At 40.7% G+C, this 19,058-nt stretch overlaps 1 protein-coding gene across 1 annotated transcript; it reads right to left on the bottom strand.

The window, feature by feature from the left end:
* On the bottom strand, positions 1 to 18,168 carry LOC141958207 (golgin subfamily A member 4-like). The gene is made up of 12 exons (XM_074900984.1): positions 18,028 to 18,168; positions 17,581 to 17,637; positions 13,943 to 14,041; positions 13,292 to 13,430; positions 12,156 to 12,334; positions 11,269 to 11,400; positions 10,109 to 10,264; positions 8,241 to 9,245; positions 7,102 to 7,177; positions 5,500 to 5,603; positions 4,046 to 4,132; positions 1 to 451 (listed from the first exon to the last, which is right to left on the bottom strand). The coding sequence occupies exons 3-12, from the start codon at positions 14,030 to 14,032 to the stop codon at positions 431 to 433; spliced, it is 1,989 nt and encodes a 662-aa protein (XP_074757085.1). The 5' UTR covers positions 14,033 to 14,041; positions 17,581 to 17,637; positions 18,028 to 18,168; the 3' UTR covers positions 1 to 430.
* Between the last annotated feature and the right edge of the window lie 890 nt (positions 18,169 to 19,058).

Below are 19,058 nucleotides of genomic sequence, written 5' to 3'. Positions count from 1 at the left end.
TTTTGGTTCTTGCTGTTCCACTTTTCTTCTTGTCCCTTATCAAAGGACAACGACAGAGATGTGAACTAAGCAGCAGCACCACGAGACATTCTCACCACTGTAGCAGGAAACCCTTTTTGCAGGACGAGGTTGTGAGTCAAGGCACACACCAATATGGTTAACAGTCAAGCTCCAGACTTTATTAGAGAAACAAGTCCTTATGTATTCTTGTACACTCTAAAAATAACAGCAAATCCGTGTGTTCCTCTCGCGCACGCTCATTTCAAAAAGCGGTTCCTCTCAGCACTTTCGACCAGGAGTACTTCTCGTGCGCAGCCGGTAGGTAAGCTTCTGCTTTGTTATTTTAAAGATTCCCTTCTTATCTGTTTTACATTGTCAGCACCGCAGAAGCTTTACGACTCGGCATACGCTCCCACACATCAGCATTTCTTCAAAATAGTTGTAGCCATGACTAGAAGAAAGAACAGTTAGAAAAAATGAGCAAATGCTACTTTATTATTTTAATATTAAATGCTTCTAAGTTGCTCTTAATGATGACACTGTTGTTTATTGATGTGAATAGGAGATGGAAGGATTTCAGATAAGTCAAATTGTCAAATTATTAACCGATTTCGAGCAAGTAAGTCCATTCCAGTAGCTGCAAAACTGTTGAGAAACTATGATGAGAAGAAAAGAACCTGCAGCAAAACAGTCAGGAGTCTCACTGGAAATAGTCTACCACATCGCTGCAGGTTAATCCAATGAAAAAAAGAGTTGGCCTTTCTGCACAAGGCCTATCACCAAAAGGGAAGTGATGAAATAAAACTTTGGGGCGAGCAAAAAGCCTCCTCTACCAGGAAAATATTTACTGCTTTTACAATGAAGTCAGCATCATCTTCATTTCCTAAGTTCTATACATGCAAGAATCTTCTCCCGTCTGCTGACTATCAACTGACACGCGTCACAAAAATACTCGAGGTAAAGAAAGAAGCTACAGTCCAAGAATGAGGTCTGAACAGCTTCTGTGCATATGAAGTTATGGAAGTGTACCAGGCAACTGCTGACATTAAGGCCAAAATCAAGCCCTTCTGTGACACGCTTCAATTACAGCTGAGAATGACGGAACTTTTTACACCAGCGTTACAGACCGCACGGCAAGAACTTCAGTTTCAAACACGCTTTCTGCAACAGTGCTGTAAATAGCTTTGTCCTATCATTAACAACAATGATTTTCAACAGAGGGCTAGAAAAAACCGTTGCCGATTTAGTCAAGAGGCGATCAAGGCTAGGAGACAGACAGCCCAACCTCTGCTGCTTTCTGAGTGCAATAAAGCACATCCGCTGTTGTATGCAGAGGTTTAAGAGAACCCAACATAAAGGAGACACCGTGGCTGCTTGCTAAGAGGAATGGATTGTTTTCCTTTGAAACAGATGTTATTTTGTAGGGGGCCACCTCTGCATGACTGCAAGAGAGGGAGACAGCCTGTCAGCTGCACTGTGGTACCTGGCAGTGGCGACAGCCTAAACGAATCCGTGTTGCGGTGGCGGTGGTGCCGGCCAGCCGCTGCATTTCAGCCCACTGCTAGCGATCGCTTCAGACACGCTGCAGATTCCTGGCAACTGTGCAAAGCTTTTCAGTTGCAAAGGACGAAAAGGAAAGTTGGGCTGACTCTAGGCTGTAGAATTCACCTGAAGAGTTTATTACATTTCCCACAGCACTAATGACTCAAATTAATAAACCTTATCGGGCAGTGCAGAGAGTTTTAACGGTGTACGTCCATATCCTGCTGCCCTCTCAACCACTAGTGCTTGTGAGTTGTTTGGCCTGGCTACTCTGCTCTGATGCAGCTTGCACCCTCAGGCCTAAATCAGCTGCTGCTTGTCTGTACCACTGCAATTAGAGTTCCAGAGTCATAAGGAAAGTAGCTTAACACAACCTGAGAAAAGGCACAATGAACCGAGAGCATAAAGCTCCCCAAGTTGTTCTCCCTCATCTTTCTGCTCCAGTTTCTCTCGATACCAAGCCAGAGCTCCAGTTCAGAAAGGGACTGATGTTTACATGCAATCACATCCCAATTGCTCTACAGAGAATCTTTCCTTCATCAACCTTTTTAAAAATAATCCATTCTCATATTTATAAGATGTAATGATTTTTTTCAAGCAGTACAGTATGTCTCCCATCAATCTGACATGTGCCTGTTCAAAAAAGGAGCTCAGAGGAGCTACTCTCTTAATAACGTAGGTAACTCTGTGCACATCTACTGCTTACAGATGAGATGGCTACAGTCAGATCACAATAACTTAGATTAAGAAATTACTAAGATTAATTATTAGATTAAGAAATTAGAAAGGACTGCTGTGTGAAACCCAAGACGTTTTTGATCAGGACATGCAGCGCTCTGAATGACAGTATCCTTAACAACCAAAGGGCTTGGAGCCTGCAGAAAACCTCACTGTATGTTCTAGACAAAACTTAAGATGAAGGACCAAAACCTGCTGGATGAATTCAAGTCTCTTTGGTGTCAGAAGTTGTGAATATCTGTTTTAGGAAGACCACGTTTCGAGTATCAAAAAGCTGAAGGGACTGAAAAATAAGGTTCATCTCTCTAACCTCTCTTTTGGCCAACAGAGAACTCAAAATGTTTCCTAAGTATTGCTCTAGCTTGCCAAAACAAAACAACCACAAAGTGCCATCTTTCTACCTGAAGGTCAGAGAAAGAGAGCATTAAGAGAAATTCCTGTCCGGGATGCATGATACTTACTGGAGCTGCAGTATTACCAGCATTTCTATCATTTTAAAAGTGTTTTGAATATTTAAGATGGCAAGACTCTCAAGCCTGCTAAGTGTACAGGAACATGCTGAAGTATTTAACACTTTCCTCAGAATTGATACTTCAAGACGAAATGGTAAAAAATTTTGTTGATGTTGTTTCAATGAATCAACGGGACTTTAACGTAACTACTTCAATTGAAATGTAAGAATGTTCAAACTTGTATTTTATTCTGTTTCTGCCAGTGCTAAACAAATACATATGCAAGGCCAGCAAGAGAAACAGAATGCAATTCCTCCTCTCAGTTAAATTCCTGAATATTGTACTAAGCCGACCCACAAAGAGGGGGATCACAATGTTGACTCCAGATACAATGTAGAGAGAACTATTACTGCAGGTTTTCTCTCAATAAAAAATCGCTACTATACATAAAATCCCAACAATAACACCAAAGAAATGTTTATGTTCATATATTCTTTGTGTTTGCGTCTGCTTCTCAAACCCAAATTCACCCGTCTGGTAAATACTGAGCAACTGTCACACAGTAAGAAATGTATTGAAACTGGGAAAAAACCCAACCAAACAAAACCTAAGTGAAGCGCTTCAGACTCTTGTTTTTAACGTGTCCTGGCCTAGAGTGATCCTCACATATTTTGATGTTTTTTCAGGACAAAAATAAAGCAGGCTCTTCGGAATAAACCTCAAAAACTACAACCAAGAACCAAGCAAACAAAAACCCCAATCTTGTGAGGACACTCAAGATACATATCCTACTTCAAACACACGTGTATCAAGTGATGGAGCTAGTCACTTTTCTACTCTACAAGAAAAATGGCTTTTGGTTTAGCCAGAAATTTTGTCACAGGGCTGAAAAAAATCTCTCTTGACATATTTTTCATGAAAACTGGTTTGACTCCACAGAAACTTCTGAATTTAAGAAACACAAATCTTCTGTCAGATTACTTTTTTGATTAGAAAACCCATCTACAGAATAGTAGTGATGACTGAACTTGCTTTGTTCTGTTGTACCCACAGCTACCAGAAATATGGCTTAACTGACGATAAGAAGTACTAGTTAAGAAAATACGCTTCGGGGGGTTTTTTCCCCCTCACTTTTGCTACAAACTCAAACCTACAGCTGGAATTTGACATTCCACTGAAGAAGAGGGAAGGAGGGAGAAAAGGAGTTTTCTTTAATGTGGACACAGGGAAAAAGGAGACTCAAAAGCAAGTTTCTAATTCCTTATTCTTGCAACCTAATCTCTTCATAAACTTGGTTTACTTCTTTAACTTACCAATGGTCGAGCATCTTCTCGTTCTAGTATCTTCTGAGTCTGATCTTCTGGGAACTTTAATACTGCTGTTATAACCTTAGCCATTGTCTAAAAAAAAAAACCAACCCAAAGTCATCTATAAGTAAATCAATTTCATATGCACTAAAATGCTTGGAAATGCATTTAAAAATATATTTGCCCTCAGTTAAAATTTGCTACGAGGTAATCAAATTGGTATGAACACGCAGCAGGGAAGAATACAGTCACTTTCTATTGTAAGAACTCTGTCATCTTCCCTTACCTGTCTACATCTAACTTGCCAAAGCTAAAAGTTGTAGTGCTTTGAGAATTATTTCTGCTGGTTGGTTGTTTAAATATACTTCCTCTTTCGATCATACCAACTTTCCAACAAAGCTTTCCTAAGTTGTTGTAGGAACCAGATCTCTATCTTTTCCAATTTATTTGTTCTCCTCTCAATATCCATCATATTTTAGGAGCCTGATTGCAGGCAATGTTGTAATGGCATCTTCTCGTTAAATAGAACGTAATGTCCAGGGCAAATAAATACATATATGTGTCTGCAAACACATACATGCATATAAATGCATACATACATACATTTATTATATAGATTTAATTTAATCAAAGCAACTGAAAGACAGAATCAAGACCTAAAGCCAATTTACTTCAGCACTGATTGTTGTTAGTTGCTCTTATTAATCAACTGCAAACTTCAGTAAATCAGAGTTAAAAGGAAAAAAAACCCGCAGAGATTTATAATGCAAAGTTTTGAGGCATGTATAGTAATGTTTTGAAGTAAGAAATAACCTCAATGAGTGAAAAAGGTTAGTTAAAGTTTTATCATCCAAAGAAAATGTTTGTGTTATGACATACAACTTCTGAACCTGGTCAGTCTCTAAGCATCAGTATTGTTACAAGCTAGTAAAATTCCAACTTAGGAATGATTTCACAGGCTTGCAGCATACAGTAAGAAGCCTACTGTGCAGGTTTTTTCACTGCTTTGAAGGGTAAATGAATACTATCTAGAGAAGGTATACAGATGAGGGAGCACTAAAAAACATCTTTAAGCAACAATTAAAGAGATATTTCATCATCTTCAGAGCTACTAAAAAGCTAATATTGTGCATACCAGCTTTCACAATAGCACTCGAGTGACGACAGGACTTGTGTTAATAGACCCATACCTACCTGTACAGGTTTTTGTCTCCATCGGTACATCGGTGAGAGATGTGACAACCCCGCTCCCCCCGCCACTCACCTCGGCGTGTTGACAAAGTTACTAAGGTATGGATCATGCCTCTTTGGGAAAAAAGTGTGACAGCCTATCGAATGCTGTGCCAGTAATAAACAGCATGTAAGGAATCACAAACACATGGCAATTCAAATCCATACAGCACAGATGTAAAACTGTATTCTAGCCTCAATCACGTGTCACCATATACAACTTCCCATACCTTTGTCTCACGACCCATCATATACTCAAAAAGCACTTTCCTCAAGTATTCAAACTCGACAGGCTCCTCAGAGAGGGAAACGTCGGCATGGTGAAGGTTTCCATCTGTGTAAACAAAAACAAGAGAACATTTATACTGCGAGTCACTCATATGAATCCAAGTTTCACCAACGGCAGGCAACTGGACAAGAACAAATGCTGGGTTCTGCACCTGGGATAGAGTAACAACAAACACCGAAAGGGGTCTGGGGGTGCTGGTTGGCAGGAGGCTCGTCAGGAGTCAGCAGTTGTGCCCCGGCAGCCAAGAGGGCAAACCGCACCCTGGGGATTCTCTGGTTTGGAGAGGAGGAGGCTGAGGGGCGACCTCACTGCTCTCTGCAGCTTCCTGGGGAGGGGAAGGGCAGAGGGAGGTGCTGAGCTCTGCTCCCTGGTACCCAGCGCCAGGACGCGTGGGAATGGCTCAGAGCTGTGTTGTCAGAGGTTTGGACTTCACAGGACATTTCTCTCCTGAGAGGCAGGGCAGGTCAAACCCTGGAACAGGCTTCCTGGAGTGGCAGTCAAAGTCCCAGGGCTGTCAGTGGTTGAGAGTCATTTGGACAATGCCATTGATACCTTAGCAGTGAACTGGTCAGGCCCTTGCACCCATCACTGTACGTCCCTCCCAGCTGAAGTAGCCAACTATCAGTGCCCACGGGAGAGCACATGAGCAGTGCACGTCTGCTTCTGTCAGGGTCCTGGGGGTGCTCACAGGCCTCAGTGGCCGGGACCGGCCTCCCCGGGACCCCCGGCCCCCCCGTCTCCTGCCAAGGGCCCAGGGGACGTGTCTGAGCTCAGCCCGGGGCCTTCAGTCCCTGCCCGAGCGATGCTGTAGCTGTGCCCGTCTCTGCCCCTGTCTCCCGGGGGGCTGGGACCTGCTCTGCAGAGAGCTGCTCTCCTGGGGGGACCCCTCAGACCCGCCTCAGAGCTGCTCCTGCAGAGCGCTCGGCATAACGCGGGGTAACTCTGCTGTTCTATTCCCTGCGCGCACCATGACTCCAGTCACGAGGAGACGGTTATTTGCCTGAAATGCCAGGGGATTTCAGCTCCAAAACCACTTTCAGGGACACATATTTCAAAGATTACAAGGGGAACTGGGATTTTACTTATTACTGTGTCAAAGCAGATCATCTTGCAAAGGAACTCTCATCACAAGAAGAGTCAATGTCCAAGCACGTAACACAAGACAGATCTGTAAAATCCAGTATTGTTCACGAGCTTTAAAGTCATAAAACGTGTATCTAATTAGCCAAGACAAATGGGTAATTCCTCCCTATCCACTTTTGAGTGCCACTGCTTATACCACTCTCCCCAGAGAAAGCTTAAGAACTCCGATATAGAGCTCTAACTGCATGACATAAAACCAAACCCCAAACAAAATGCTCTGTGACTCCCTCATCTGAAATCACACACCAGCTCTGCTATAACAGAGAAGACAAAACGGGGATAAGATGCCATAAAAGTATGATACAAGTGTTTGAAAGAGACTGACATTTTAATAAATTGTCTAAACCAAAGCGTATCTTTCAAGCACACAACTTACTTGTGATGAAAACAGTGTACTTACCTCTGTATGGTGTTGCAACGGAGGTGACGTTCACATTCTTCTCATAGTTTTTCAACTGGTCTTCCAGTACATGAATCTAAATAGAGAACAGTCAAAATGATGAATGGTGTTCACAAGCAGCTAAAATAAGCATAATTGACAGTTTTCGGTTAAACAGAATCTCCTTCGATGAAATCAAAAGACATTAAAAACTGTGTTATTAAAAACTTTCCCTAAACTACTTAAGGAAATGGGTGTACATGTGTATATACACACGCAGTATCTACAGCAAATGTTACGCACGTATATGTATTCACATATATATGTACACCTGTCTACTCTAAACACATAAGCATACATAAAGAAAACATGACAAAAATGCCGTCAAAAACACATCAACAATTAACCTTTCCTAAGATTTTTTTTTAATAGATGGTCATAGTACTCTAGTTAAAAATCCTCAATACCTGGCGTACTCAGCTCCTTCTATTTACTCTTAATTTGAGGTGGTTTTTGGGGGGTGGTGGTTTTTTTAGAGGTTTTTTACATCAAGAACCATAGAATCTTACAAGAGCATCTTCAGAACCAAGTTCGCTGCGAGCTCCTGGTTGAAATGTTACTGGAGCAAAACTATGTTTGTCTGCAAGCATCAAGCAGACAAACTGTTCCCTTAGAAGTAAAAAGGAAAGCTCTTAGCACAGAAACTATGCAAACAGACTGCATCCCACATAGAACAGAACCTTACTTTAAGGGCCGTGGTGCCTATCTGGACAGAGCCTCAGAGAAAGGAGCTAGGGAGGGAGGCTGACCTATAAACACTGTATTTAAATCCTTCAAAAACAACCACCACCACCACAACTCTAGTAAAGCTTAAAATTTCACTCACTCGCTTCCCTCTTTTCCACCTGGAACACAAACTGTTCAGGGACCCAAGGACCTAACCCTAGCACATTTACTAAGTAATCAGAGCTGGAGCTTAAATTTAGTGTTCTTTCATCAGCCAGCTCGGTAATTTTGGCTTTGTCCTTTTCTTCAACTGCTTTCTGCTCACTGAGCTGTTCCTCAAGTCCTGACTGCTCTTTCAGGGCCTGATTAAGATCACCTTCCAATTTCTTCAACTGCGTTTTCAGGTCACTTTCCTTATCTGACAAAGCATTCACCTTCGACACTGACTGCCTTAGTTGTTCTTGCAGTTCCTTCAGGGACTCCTCCCTTGTCACCTGCTCTCCCTTCAGTCGGGTTATTTCTGCTCTGGAGCCCTCCTTCTCAGCACTGCAGGTGGCAAGTTCCTCTTTCAGGTCTCCAACTTCCTGCTCCTTCTCTTGCAGCTCCATTTCATGCTTTTCCTGGAGCTCTTCAACCTGCTGATGGAGTTTCTCTTCCCAACTCCGGGTAATTTCTACCAACTCCCTCCTGTGAGCCTCAGCAAGACTCTCCAGCTGCTCTTTGTGATTACATTCTAGTTTTGACACAGCATCATTGATTCCAGCTGTGCTGGCATGTGCCATTTCCAACATTTTAGCATTGAATTCGCTCTCTTTCTGACTGAACTCCAATTGCTTGTTTTCAAGCTCTTTTTTTAGTTTAGCTTCCTGCTCCGCAAGTTTCTCCAATGACTGCCTGAGTTGGTTGAGTTCCTCTTTGAGTACCTCCTCAACTCCTTGAATAGACATTGCATGCTCTTTTGACATAACTTCAACCTCTTCTTTGTGCCTCTTCCTCTCTTCTTCCAATTCTTGCCTTGCTTCACACACTTTACTATTCAATGCAGAGAGCTCTTGTTCCAAGTCATGACGAATTTTTAGTGCTTCTGATAGCTCAGAAGACAGTGCTTCGAACTCTGCTTGTTTCACATCAAGTTTTTGTAACGTTTTTTCATTCATCTCTTCTATGTGTGCACGGAAAACTGTTTCTTTCTCTTTCAAAATTGTAGCTATCTCTTGTTCTTGTTTCTCTCTCATTTTTTCCATTTCAGTTACTTGTTGCTTTAAGATTTGAAGTTTTTCTGTCCAAAGCTTTTCCTGCTGCTGTTTCATGTTTTCCAGTTCATTCTTGTGTTTTTCAACTATATCACTTATTTCCTTATTGTGCTGCTTTTTTTCTTCTGATTGCTTTCTGGCCTCTTCCAAATACTTTGCAAGAGAGCTTTCCAGTTCAAGAATCCTCTGTTAGAAAAAAAGTTTTAAAAGAATATGAATATTCATAAGGCAGCAAGATCAACTTTTTTCAAAATCTCACCAGGTTCACATAACTACAAGTAACTTATTCCATTATTTTTAGTGAATATTAACTCTTTATGGCAGCCTTTCATTCACCTAGTTTCTTCTCAGACTTGCTTCCATTATGGTTAGTTATTTAATAAAAGGTTTTCTCTTTCCTTGTGGTGAAAACACATACAATAAAAGCTTAGAAAGAATTTAACTAATACAAATAAAATAATTCCTGGGACATTTATGAGATACACATCCATATTTTCTTATTAAGCTAAAGTGCCAACACATAGGATGAAAGACATCAGGAGTCTACACGAGTACTACCAAGCTTTGTACACACCTACTGATTTATCTTAATTCCACACATCTCGTGGAAATTCTGCTGTCAAGGTAAAATGCTTCTATAGGCAAAACTTTCAAACTAATATTAGGGAGTGGCGGAATAACGTACAAACTTGCATTGGCAGATAATGCAATCTGACCCATTACATAAAGCATGGGACACTTCAAAAATTTAAGCACATTTTCTTATTTACTCAAGGATCTTTGTAAGTGTGTGTACGCTAGCAGTACCCAGGAGTTAAACAGCTTGAAGTTTAACTCTCCTGTAGAACATACATAAAAATTATGCAGAGGGATACAAATTAATGTATCATGCCATGATAGAAAGTGAATGCAGATGTGTGTTTTTTAAACACTGTGACATTAAAACAACCCAGTCGCAACAAATCCACAGTATCTGTAAACTGTCACACTGAGAATATATACTAAAAGGAATTCCTGTAAACATCTACCCCTTTGGAATCTTTACTCACAGTTCTAGAAGTCTTTACTTCTTGATGCATCCTCTGAACTTTCTTGTCACACTGTGACTGTATTGCTTTCTTCTGCAGCTCTAATAATTCTAAAGCTAGGGACCCTTGCTCCTCTTGTTCTTGAAGGGCTTTTAAATACTCAATCCAGTTTATTTCCTGTATCAAAAATTATGATTAAAACAATAAATACAGTCATCACACCTCCAAAAACAGCAGAATTGAATATTTACAAACAAGTTAATAGGAGTCATACACTAGGCACACCTGTATTTTCACCACAAGCACAGAGTTTGTATTTCGTCTGTGTAAACAAAACCGTTACAAATCACTTCCATTTTCTCTTCTTGGGGACCATTCGCCTTTCTATGAAAAACCTAATGCAATCCAGCCTTCCATTTTGTTTTGTTTAGCATGATTGACAGTAACACCTTAGAGGACTAAAGGTCTGTTCTCACTTGCTTCCATTGCTAAATTATTTTCAAGCTTCTAGTCCTTATAATTAAAAAATAACCTGAGAAATAGGTAGGCAAAAAAAATAGTCAGGAAGAGACTGTCAAAGTCCCTCAGTCCTACTCACCAGCCATCATGGAGGAGCACAAAAGAGAATCTACTATTTGTTAGGTAAAATTACATGATCTAAAGTGGATTACAGCTTGTGAAAAAGAACAAAGAATCCAGTGATTCCTCCCAGCCTGGCCTGGAAGGAAATTCTTTTCTGAGGTCAAACACTATGAAGAGTTAACCCTGCTCACATAATACAGCACCATCGGCCACAACGATACCAACACTTTTCAAGTAACAGCCTCATTCTTTGAACCTCTTCTACTCTAGTTGCTCTGGCTAATCGCCAGTGATCCAGAGGAAGAAATTTTTAAAAAATGTCTAACAAAAGGAGTTTTAAAAATAAAAGAAGTCTTTCCCACAAGATGCAGCTGTTAGTGAGCAGGGAGAGTGATTAACTGTCATTATTCAGCCTGTATCACCACAGCTGCTTTCCCTTCATGCTGCTGAAGAGGCTGTCTGACCTCTTTGACTTTTGGAGGACGCTTTGTATCTCTGAGAGCAGAAGGACTCTCGCTACAGAACAGGGTCAGATTAAGACTTCTAGTTCCACCTCACACTCAGAGAAACACCTTTCTACACATTGCAGGGATACTCACAAGAGCTGCCTTCATCTTGCCCTGGAACGCCTTTTCTTGGGCCTGTAACCTCTCATTTAGCTCCCGATCTTTGGCAGCCATTTCTTTTTTGTGGCATTTTTCTAGTTCAGCAACACGCTCCTCTGAAGACTTCTGTCAATCAGTCAGAAAAAAAATGTCACATTCATATTCAATAACACTTTGTATTATTTCTCATGAAGAAAAGCAGTGCAACAGAGAGAGGAAACCGGAACCATCTCTTTGCTGCCTTTGAGTATCAGTCACTTGAACGCTTCCTACTGAGCCCTGACAGGGGCTATTTTCAAGCTTGAAGTTGTCCATCTTCCTTCTCAAGTCTTTCACAGCTCTACCAAAGGAAACACCAGATCTTCTAAAGACTCATCTACCAAGGTGAACTTGTGTGTTTTCAGTGTCAGTGCAAATGTGATCATAAATTGGAAAAGGAACTTCTGTCTCTAGCTTTCCCGGCATTCTTGTTATTTCACGTGCCAGAAAGTCAAGTGATGATACCCTATGTAGCCAGCTATCTACAATCTATGAACATGCTTTATTTAAGAATAATGTAATGCAAGGAAGTTCTCCCCCTAAAGCATCAGTGTATTCTCTTAGAAAAATTACTAACATCACAAATGCCAACACAAGAACTGTCATTTACAGGTGTTTTCATTCACTGATTTTAAACTGTTAGAGAAAAATAAAATCTATATGGGGAGTTTTCTGTTCTGTCTTAAGTAAATCTTTAACCCTAGACATTAATTTTTATAGAACTTACTAAATCGAAAATTTTATGACGTTATGATATACTAATGTATTTTACAACTATAGTTTAATTGTAATTGAATTATTAGATTAAAAGCCAATAGTACAGGGTGAGTCTCAGCTTTTACCTTCATAATCTCAACCACCTCTTGTTTCACTCTGATTAACTCCCGCTGAAGATTTACCCTCTCTTCCTCACTTGCCTTTTCTACTGCTTTGATTTTTTTATCCGTTTCTGCCTGCAGTTTCTTCTGGGCTTCCTCTGCCTTTTGGGCAAGACTCAGAGCCCTCTCAAGCTCTTCAAAAGCTTCAAAGAAAAAAAAGTACATGATAGTCAAGAAAGATCTATGTCCCTTTTGCTCTGTTTATTTCACTCTGTGTTCCCCTCTGATGCTCTGGAGTCAGTCCCAGTACTTGCCATGAAAACAGGACAGACAAATTCAGAGGTTCAGTTCGTCAGTCTTACATGCTATAGTCCAGAAGCACACTCCCGCACGGGAAACGTCCTGAACCCTGATTCTCAGGGCCCAGATACTTGAATTATTTCCTAAGCACTACAAAAGACATGACAGAAAATCTCTGATCTGAGCCTTCATATCATCCTAACGTACAAAAATCATGGCAGATGCTGAACAAAGATAACTGAAAGATGCATGTTCACCTCTGTCCCTGTCTTTCTATGCAGGATGCCAATGACACATTCATTATGTATCAGCATTATAATGTCCCTTGCTCAGTAATCAAATAGACGCAATACTGGGAGTCCCGTAACTCCAATAACCTCCTGGTGTGAGGGGACACTTAGATTACTCAACAGCATGAATATCAAAATGGATCTTTGCTTTTACTTTTTCCTGGGGAGGGGAGGGGTAGTCGGTGTGTGTGGAAAAAAAGAGAAAGTCTGGCAACTGGTGTCCTCTCTGAACTCCAGGCACAGGTCCTTGCTTATGGGGGACAGAATCTCTTAATCATATTGAGTGGGGAGAGTAAAAAAAACCCCTTCCATCAAATACAATAATTACAATACTGTCCTCATTTCTGACAAAGGCGAGACGCATCAGACTTGAATTCTCATGAAAATTTAGTCTCTTTGAAGGGTTATCCTGTCCTCTAGCTGCCACGCTCTTTTCAAAACAACTGTCTCCTTCCAGGAAATATATCCTTACTATGACATGTTCAGCCCTAAGTATTGTTACTCCATCATCAATAACAGCAGGCTTCTTTCCCAAAATTCAACATCTCTTCAAAAAGCTGCAATACCTACCATTGCTTCCTGGTTCCACAGGAGTTTCTGTGCCGACTTCTTTTGTTGGACTTTGAACTTGTCGTTTAGATGGGACAGTCGAGTCAGGCAGTTCAGTGCGTATCTGACCATTCTGTAACGTCTTTTTCAGCAATGATACCTAAATAAAATGTTCTTTTTGTTAGAAAAACCCAAGGATTCTAAGTAGATCATGTTTTCCTCTTCAGAACTAGAGAGAGTTAAATAAATTGGTATCAGCGAGTAGAGAAAGGAATAATCTGGCTGAATTTTTGTAGCATTTCAAAAATCAGAATTGTTTCCAATTCACAAAAATAGTTTCAATATGAGTGGAGAAGAAAAGACCAATTAAGCAAAACACATAAATTTTGCCGAACTCAAACAACTGCCAATGTTATGTTCTGGATAACAAAGACAATACAATGTAAGCACATATCAAACAATCACATTTAACACGAGTGAGATCGTGCAAGGGTATCCTCTACCACGAAGATGCATTTATTTTCTAGATAAACATAAATTCTCAAGAAGCTCAACAACATCGCAGCAATTATGAAAAGACATGGACATGCATGATAGGAAATATGTAATTTAAAGCAAAAAAAAAGTAGGAAGAGCAGTTTTAAAGCACATCTGTTGGGTAAGGTATCTCACCTGAGTTTGCAGGACACTAATAAGTTGATCCTTTTCTTCTAAGGAAGCATCAAATTCCTCTTGGAGATGTTTCCTTGCTTGTTGTGTCATCTGGAGCTCCTGAGAATCATAAACAAACACATCTCAAATGAAACTAACATGGGAATTTGAAAGGTTTATCAAAATACTGTGAAATATTAGAAATGCCTCTTCACAGTTGTGACCCTAGAATACAACCACAAAGTGGGTATTTCTTTTACTATACAACATTCCACACCACATAAGAACATCCCATTATAACACTAGCATTAAACCAGCAGGAGTCTAGATCTAATGCAGAATTATCCACAATTCTTTTGTTCTAAAACACAAGTTTGTGTAGGGATCGCTTCATGCCTGCTCCCAAAAACCCTTCTGGAAGTTGAAGACTGCACTTCAGTAAACTCGGTTCTTCATTTAGCCACCAGATTAAGTCAACTGAAACAGCAGAAATGTCAGTGTCTCTCATGCTCCTCCAACAGGCTAGCACTCTAGTATGACATATGGCACTTAGAGGAGCAGAAAGTTGGCTTTTTCATCCCTCAAAGGGGTCTCAAATCAGCAAGTCAGGGGATGCCAAAGAACTGAACTATGTGGCTTTACTTGCTGCTTAGTTGCATTCATTTGGCTGAACACCTTTAGAAACTTCCTCGACGTTACCTAAATGCATTACTAGGATCTGTGTAATCATAAAATACTGCCTTAGGGAGGTTTCTTCTATTTCCTTCCTGTGCTTTTAAAGTTTAAATATTTCAGTTCCTTTAAATACTTACTGCTCTAATAGAAAAGAAATGTATTTAAATTGATTCACATCTAACTCCTTATTGAGAGAATGGGAACCAGACACATTTCATGCACGCACTGTAAGCAATTTCCCAAACTTGTATTCTTTCTTTTTTTTTTTTCCTTCAATATTTACTTCATCCATATATATCTTCCCAGTGATTTACCCAGGAAATGAATGCTTCTACGACCATTATTCTGCACAGATCGCTTGTATAAAGCAAGCGGCACCCGTAAACGTGGCTTCTGTGAGCCAGGAAAAGATAAAGGACGACAGAAAGGATGAAAAAGCAAACAGGAGACAAAACACAGGGCACTAAATGCTTCCTGCATTGCTTTCCTCTAACTGCAGATCTTGCTTTTACCCATCTTGCTGCCTACCCCTTACCTTCAGCCCTGAATCCCGGCTGCCAGAGCAGAGCCTGATACCAGCTCTGAGATCCGCAGCCGTGTGAGCTGAGCCTGCCCAGCCACGCAGGCAGGACAGTGCTGGGAGCTGTCACCGGGAAAACTATTCCTCTCTTTGCCCAAGCAACTATATCCACTTTGTAACCATGCCTTGCCTCAGGGTCTCAACAGCTACTGATCACGCTTCTGCCTTGCGCTCCTGAGCTTTAGAAGCAATTCCGTCCAAGCCAAGGAAAGCAGCTCAGTGCAACAACAAGTGACAAAGAGTTTTACTGAAATCAACATCGAAATAGTCTTTTTGGGTCCCCAAGTCCCTTCTGATCCTTGTCTGACAAGGAGAACTCGGAAGACTGCTGCTGAGGAATTATTCTTAACAAGAGAAAACTAAGGTAAGCAAAAGACACGTTGACAGCCAGGGACTATTTCACACTGTCAGCTTGGTCTCAGAGAAGACTTAGTTTATTCCTACATGGCCCTCTTAAAAGGAACTTCTCTGATTCAGCATATATATGGGGAAAATGGACTGCACGATGAAGAAAAAGATTTTTTAACTTCTGATAACAACTTATTACATCAGTGAATGATCTATTTGGTACCATTTTAGCTCCCACAATGGCAATGTACCATTTGATCTGTAACTTTTCTTTTAGGTCTGTTTTACCTCATGCTGTAACTTGGGCTTCTAAAAGACCAAAAACCTATTTTTTGAAGGTCTTCAATTAATAAAAAAGATTTCAATATTAGCTTTGAAGGAATGTTTAGATCTACAAGACTTACAAGAATGGAATTAAATTTTATAACAAATCTATATAGAAATCTACGTGTATCAGAAATACATATATTTTTATATACATATATGAATCAGAAAGGCTGTAATAGCAAATGTGAAAAGTAAGCAGGCACATGTTCAACCCTTCTTCATAGTGAAAAGCTTTAACTCTGGTGTACATACATGCCTTCCAAACTTTACCAAGTACCAATAAGCTGGAAAACCAAACCTACTGGAGCATGCGGATAGAGACTGAACACAGAATGAGCTTCTTTCATTTGACCTTGTAGTGAACTGGAAAAAAAGCCACTGGCAAGCCACTTCTGTCAGGAATGCTGTGGGTTTTCCCCTCCTATGGGCTGACAGCTTAGCTTAGGACAGAGCAAGAGCCCAGGCACAGGCTCCAGCTCAGCTGAGCACCACACGCTCAGCACTCTGGCCCCCCGTTCGCAGCTGCTGGGGCAGAAACAGCACAGATCCCAACCAAAATGCTATCCCCATGGCTTACACAATTCACAGCCTGATTACCTGGATCACACCCTGCACAGCTCAAGTAGAAGCTCCACAATTTGTCGGTGACCTCCTCTGAAATCATGTTGCACCGGGGCAGCCCCTTGCAGGCGAGCAGGAGCCTTGGGTACGTGCATGTCCGGATGCTCACAGTCACATCCCTCACCCTCCAGGGCCAGACCCCGGCCCTCGTTCGCGGGCGAGAGACGCCTGACTGCCTGGAGCTCGCCTGCCTTCAGGCACAGGTGGGACCTCACCACGGCCCTGCACCCTCCACAGCAGCGCTGCTGCTCGGCACAGCACACGCCAAAACACGAGTGCAGGCACAGAGAAAGCCCCTGGCTTTGAGCCAGCTGGTACCCAGCTGCCAAGTGAGGTCAGAGCATGGACAGAGAGGCCCTCGTGCACCCATCTCTGAACCGACGCTGCACTGGCTCTCGGGGCAGTGAAAACGCTTCCGTTTCGCATCCTGCTTCACCAAAGCTTGACAATACGGCTTTGGTCAACTTGCCCTTTTCATTTGTTCTGCCCGATTGCCTGTCTTTTAATTAAACTCAGCAGGTTTATTATCAATACCCTACACATTAGAGATTCTCCTTTTAATTTCACTATAACCTAAGCAGACAACAATCATAACACAACCCACCTGATCTCATGATGCAAATAAACTACGCTACAAATCCATAAAAGCAATGGAGACATTATAATGGAGATCAAGTGTGCAGTTTTTAAAATTCTATCGTTTTTTTATACTGACAGTCATTAAAATTTTTATTTAAAAGTGTCTCTTACTTGTATTTGCCTAACATTAGCCTTTCTTAATGCTTAATAGAAGAGCAACAAGTTGCACAGGGACATCTACTGCTGGACCCAACAATACTCTAAGAACCACACACATTTCTACCTATTTCCCAATGAACAGAAAAGCAGTTCAGTCGGTACGATGAACTGCTCCAACTTAAGAGGATGACAATAAGCTGCTGAATGGGAAACGAGTCAGAGAAACAACCCCATATAAACAAATAAACACAGGCGGTAAAAAACCCTGCTGCACGACAGAAAATATTTTGTAAAGTGAACAAAAAAAAGCTAGGCAGAGAAAGAGCCTATGTATGTGTGGTATAAATATTCAACCAATAAAGTAAATTACCTCTCTCAGTTCTCCAATTCTGCGGAGTGCTTTACCCTGAGTTTGACTCAGAATGTCCTTAGAAAAAGAAAGAATAAACATCAGGCTTATTAAATGTAACTTTATATATAAAGCATAAATAAATCCACAGAATTCTGCTTCAGCAGAAGAATTAACGACTTGAATTTTTCTTTCAAGTCAAGCTCAATGTGGGTTATCATGAACTGCCAACTGTGGGTTGGCAATCACCTGAACTCAGCTGATGCAATAACAAAAGGCTGGATTACAATAGCTTCAACGTTACTTTGACAAACCAGTATTAGCTTATTCCTCAGAAATCACAGCTAAGGAGTCTTCTGTTACACACACACACATAAACAATGCATTGTGTAAACACACACACAATGCACTGAGAATTAAATCTGTATTTGCACTACACATTCTAAGAGGATAAAAAGTAATGCTTACCTGTAGCTGCTGCTTCTCCCGCTGGATAACTTGATAAGCAGACACTAGCTAAAAAACAGAAATCAGGTATAACGTTGATAATGCATGCACTTACAGCTATCACAGTAAATTGCTTAGTTTTATCTCTATCTGCATTTTCAAACTCTTATCTTCATTTGAGAAAGCTCTTCTGACACAAACATACTTAAATTTAATCAATGTTTCCTCCTTCCATTTAGAAAATATCTCCAATGTCTTAAAAAAATAAAGCCTACATGTCAAAACAATAAGGTCATTCAGCATTCATGCGCTGTCTTCCCTTCACTGAAAAGACCTCCAAGAAGAGCCGTGCTTCAACACAGGCAGTCAAAAACCAACCGTATGAGAAAGTTACATCCCACACAGCTACCCTACAGGGGTGTACATTTGTAAGGGTTCACATCCCAGAGACCTGCAGTGAAAGTAGTTTTACACTGAGTGTATGTTAAAAAATACCCTTACAACTCTAGAAAAAAAACAACTCTCTGTAATAACAAAAGTTTTCATTCCATGTGCTCTGCATATACCCAGCAGGCAAAGGAAGACTGGAAGCGGACAACACTTCTCATTGTAAGCCGACAAAAGGACTTCATGAGTAACTGCACAATTCTGTTTAATTAAAAATTTGATCACAATTGCCTAAGTTATCCAAAGCTTAAGTAGCATAATGGCACTTGGAACGAGAATATGCTCTTTCCAAATTGCTGAAAATTTAAAGGAAAACTAAGCCAAAACTCCAAGCCGAGAAATCTTTAAGTCAAAAGATCTCTTCAAAATCCTATTTAAAATAAAAATTTTTCAGAGTTCAAAATTACTTCTAATTTCAAAGTCATACTCATTTTACATTTAAAAGAAAACTAAACCTTCTATGGATGGTTTCCCTTCCCATATTTTTGAGATGCTAACTTTGGATCCTACTTTAAATGAGAAAAACACCCCAAACATCTTAAATACTCCTTATATATTGAAACTACATTCTTCAGAGCTCTGGCAAAACAATTCTTTCCAAATGA

This window comes from Athene noctua, chromosome 2 (assembly GCF_965140245.1).
Source record: "Athene noctua chromosome 2, bAthNoc1.hap1.1, whole genome shotgun sequence".
Classification (NCBI taxonomy): domain Eukaryota; kingdom Metazoa; phylum Chordata; class Aves; order Strigiformes; family Strigidae; genus Athene; species Athene noctua.
This window is presented reverse-complemented; position numbering and strand designations above follow the sequence as displayed.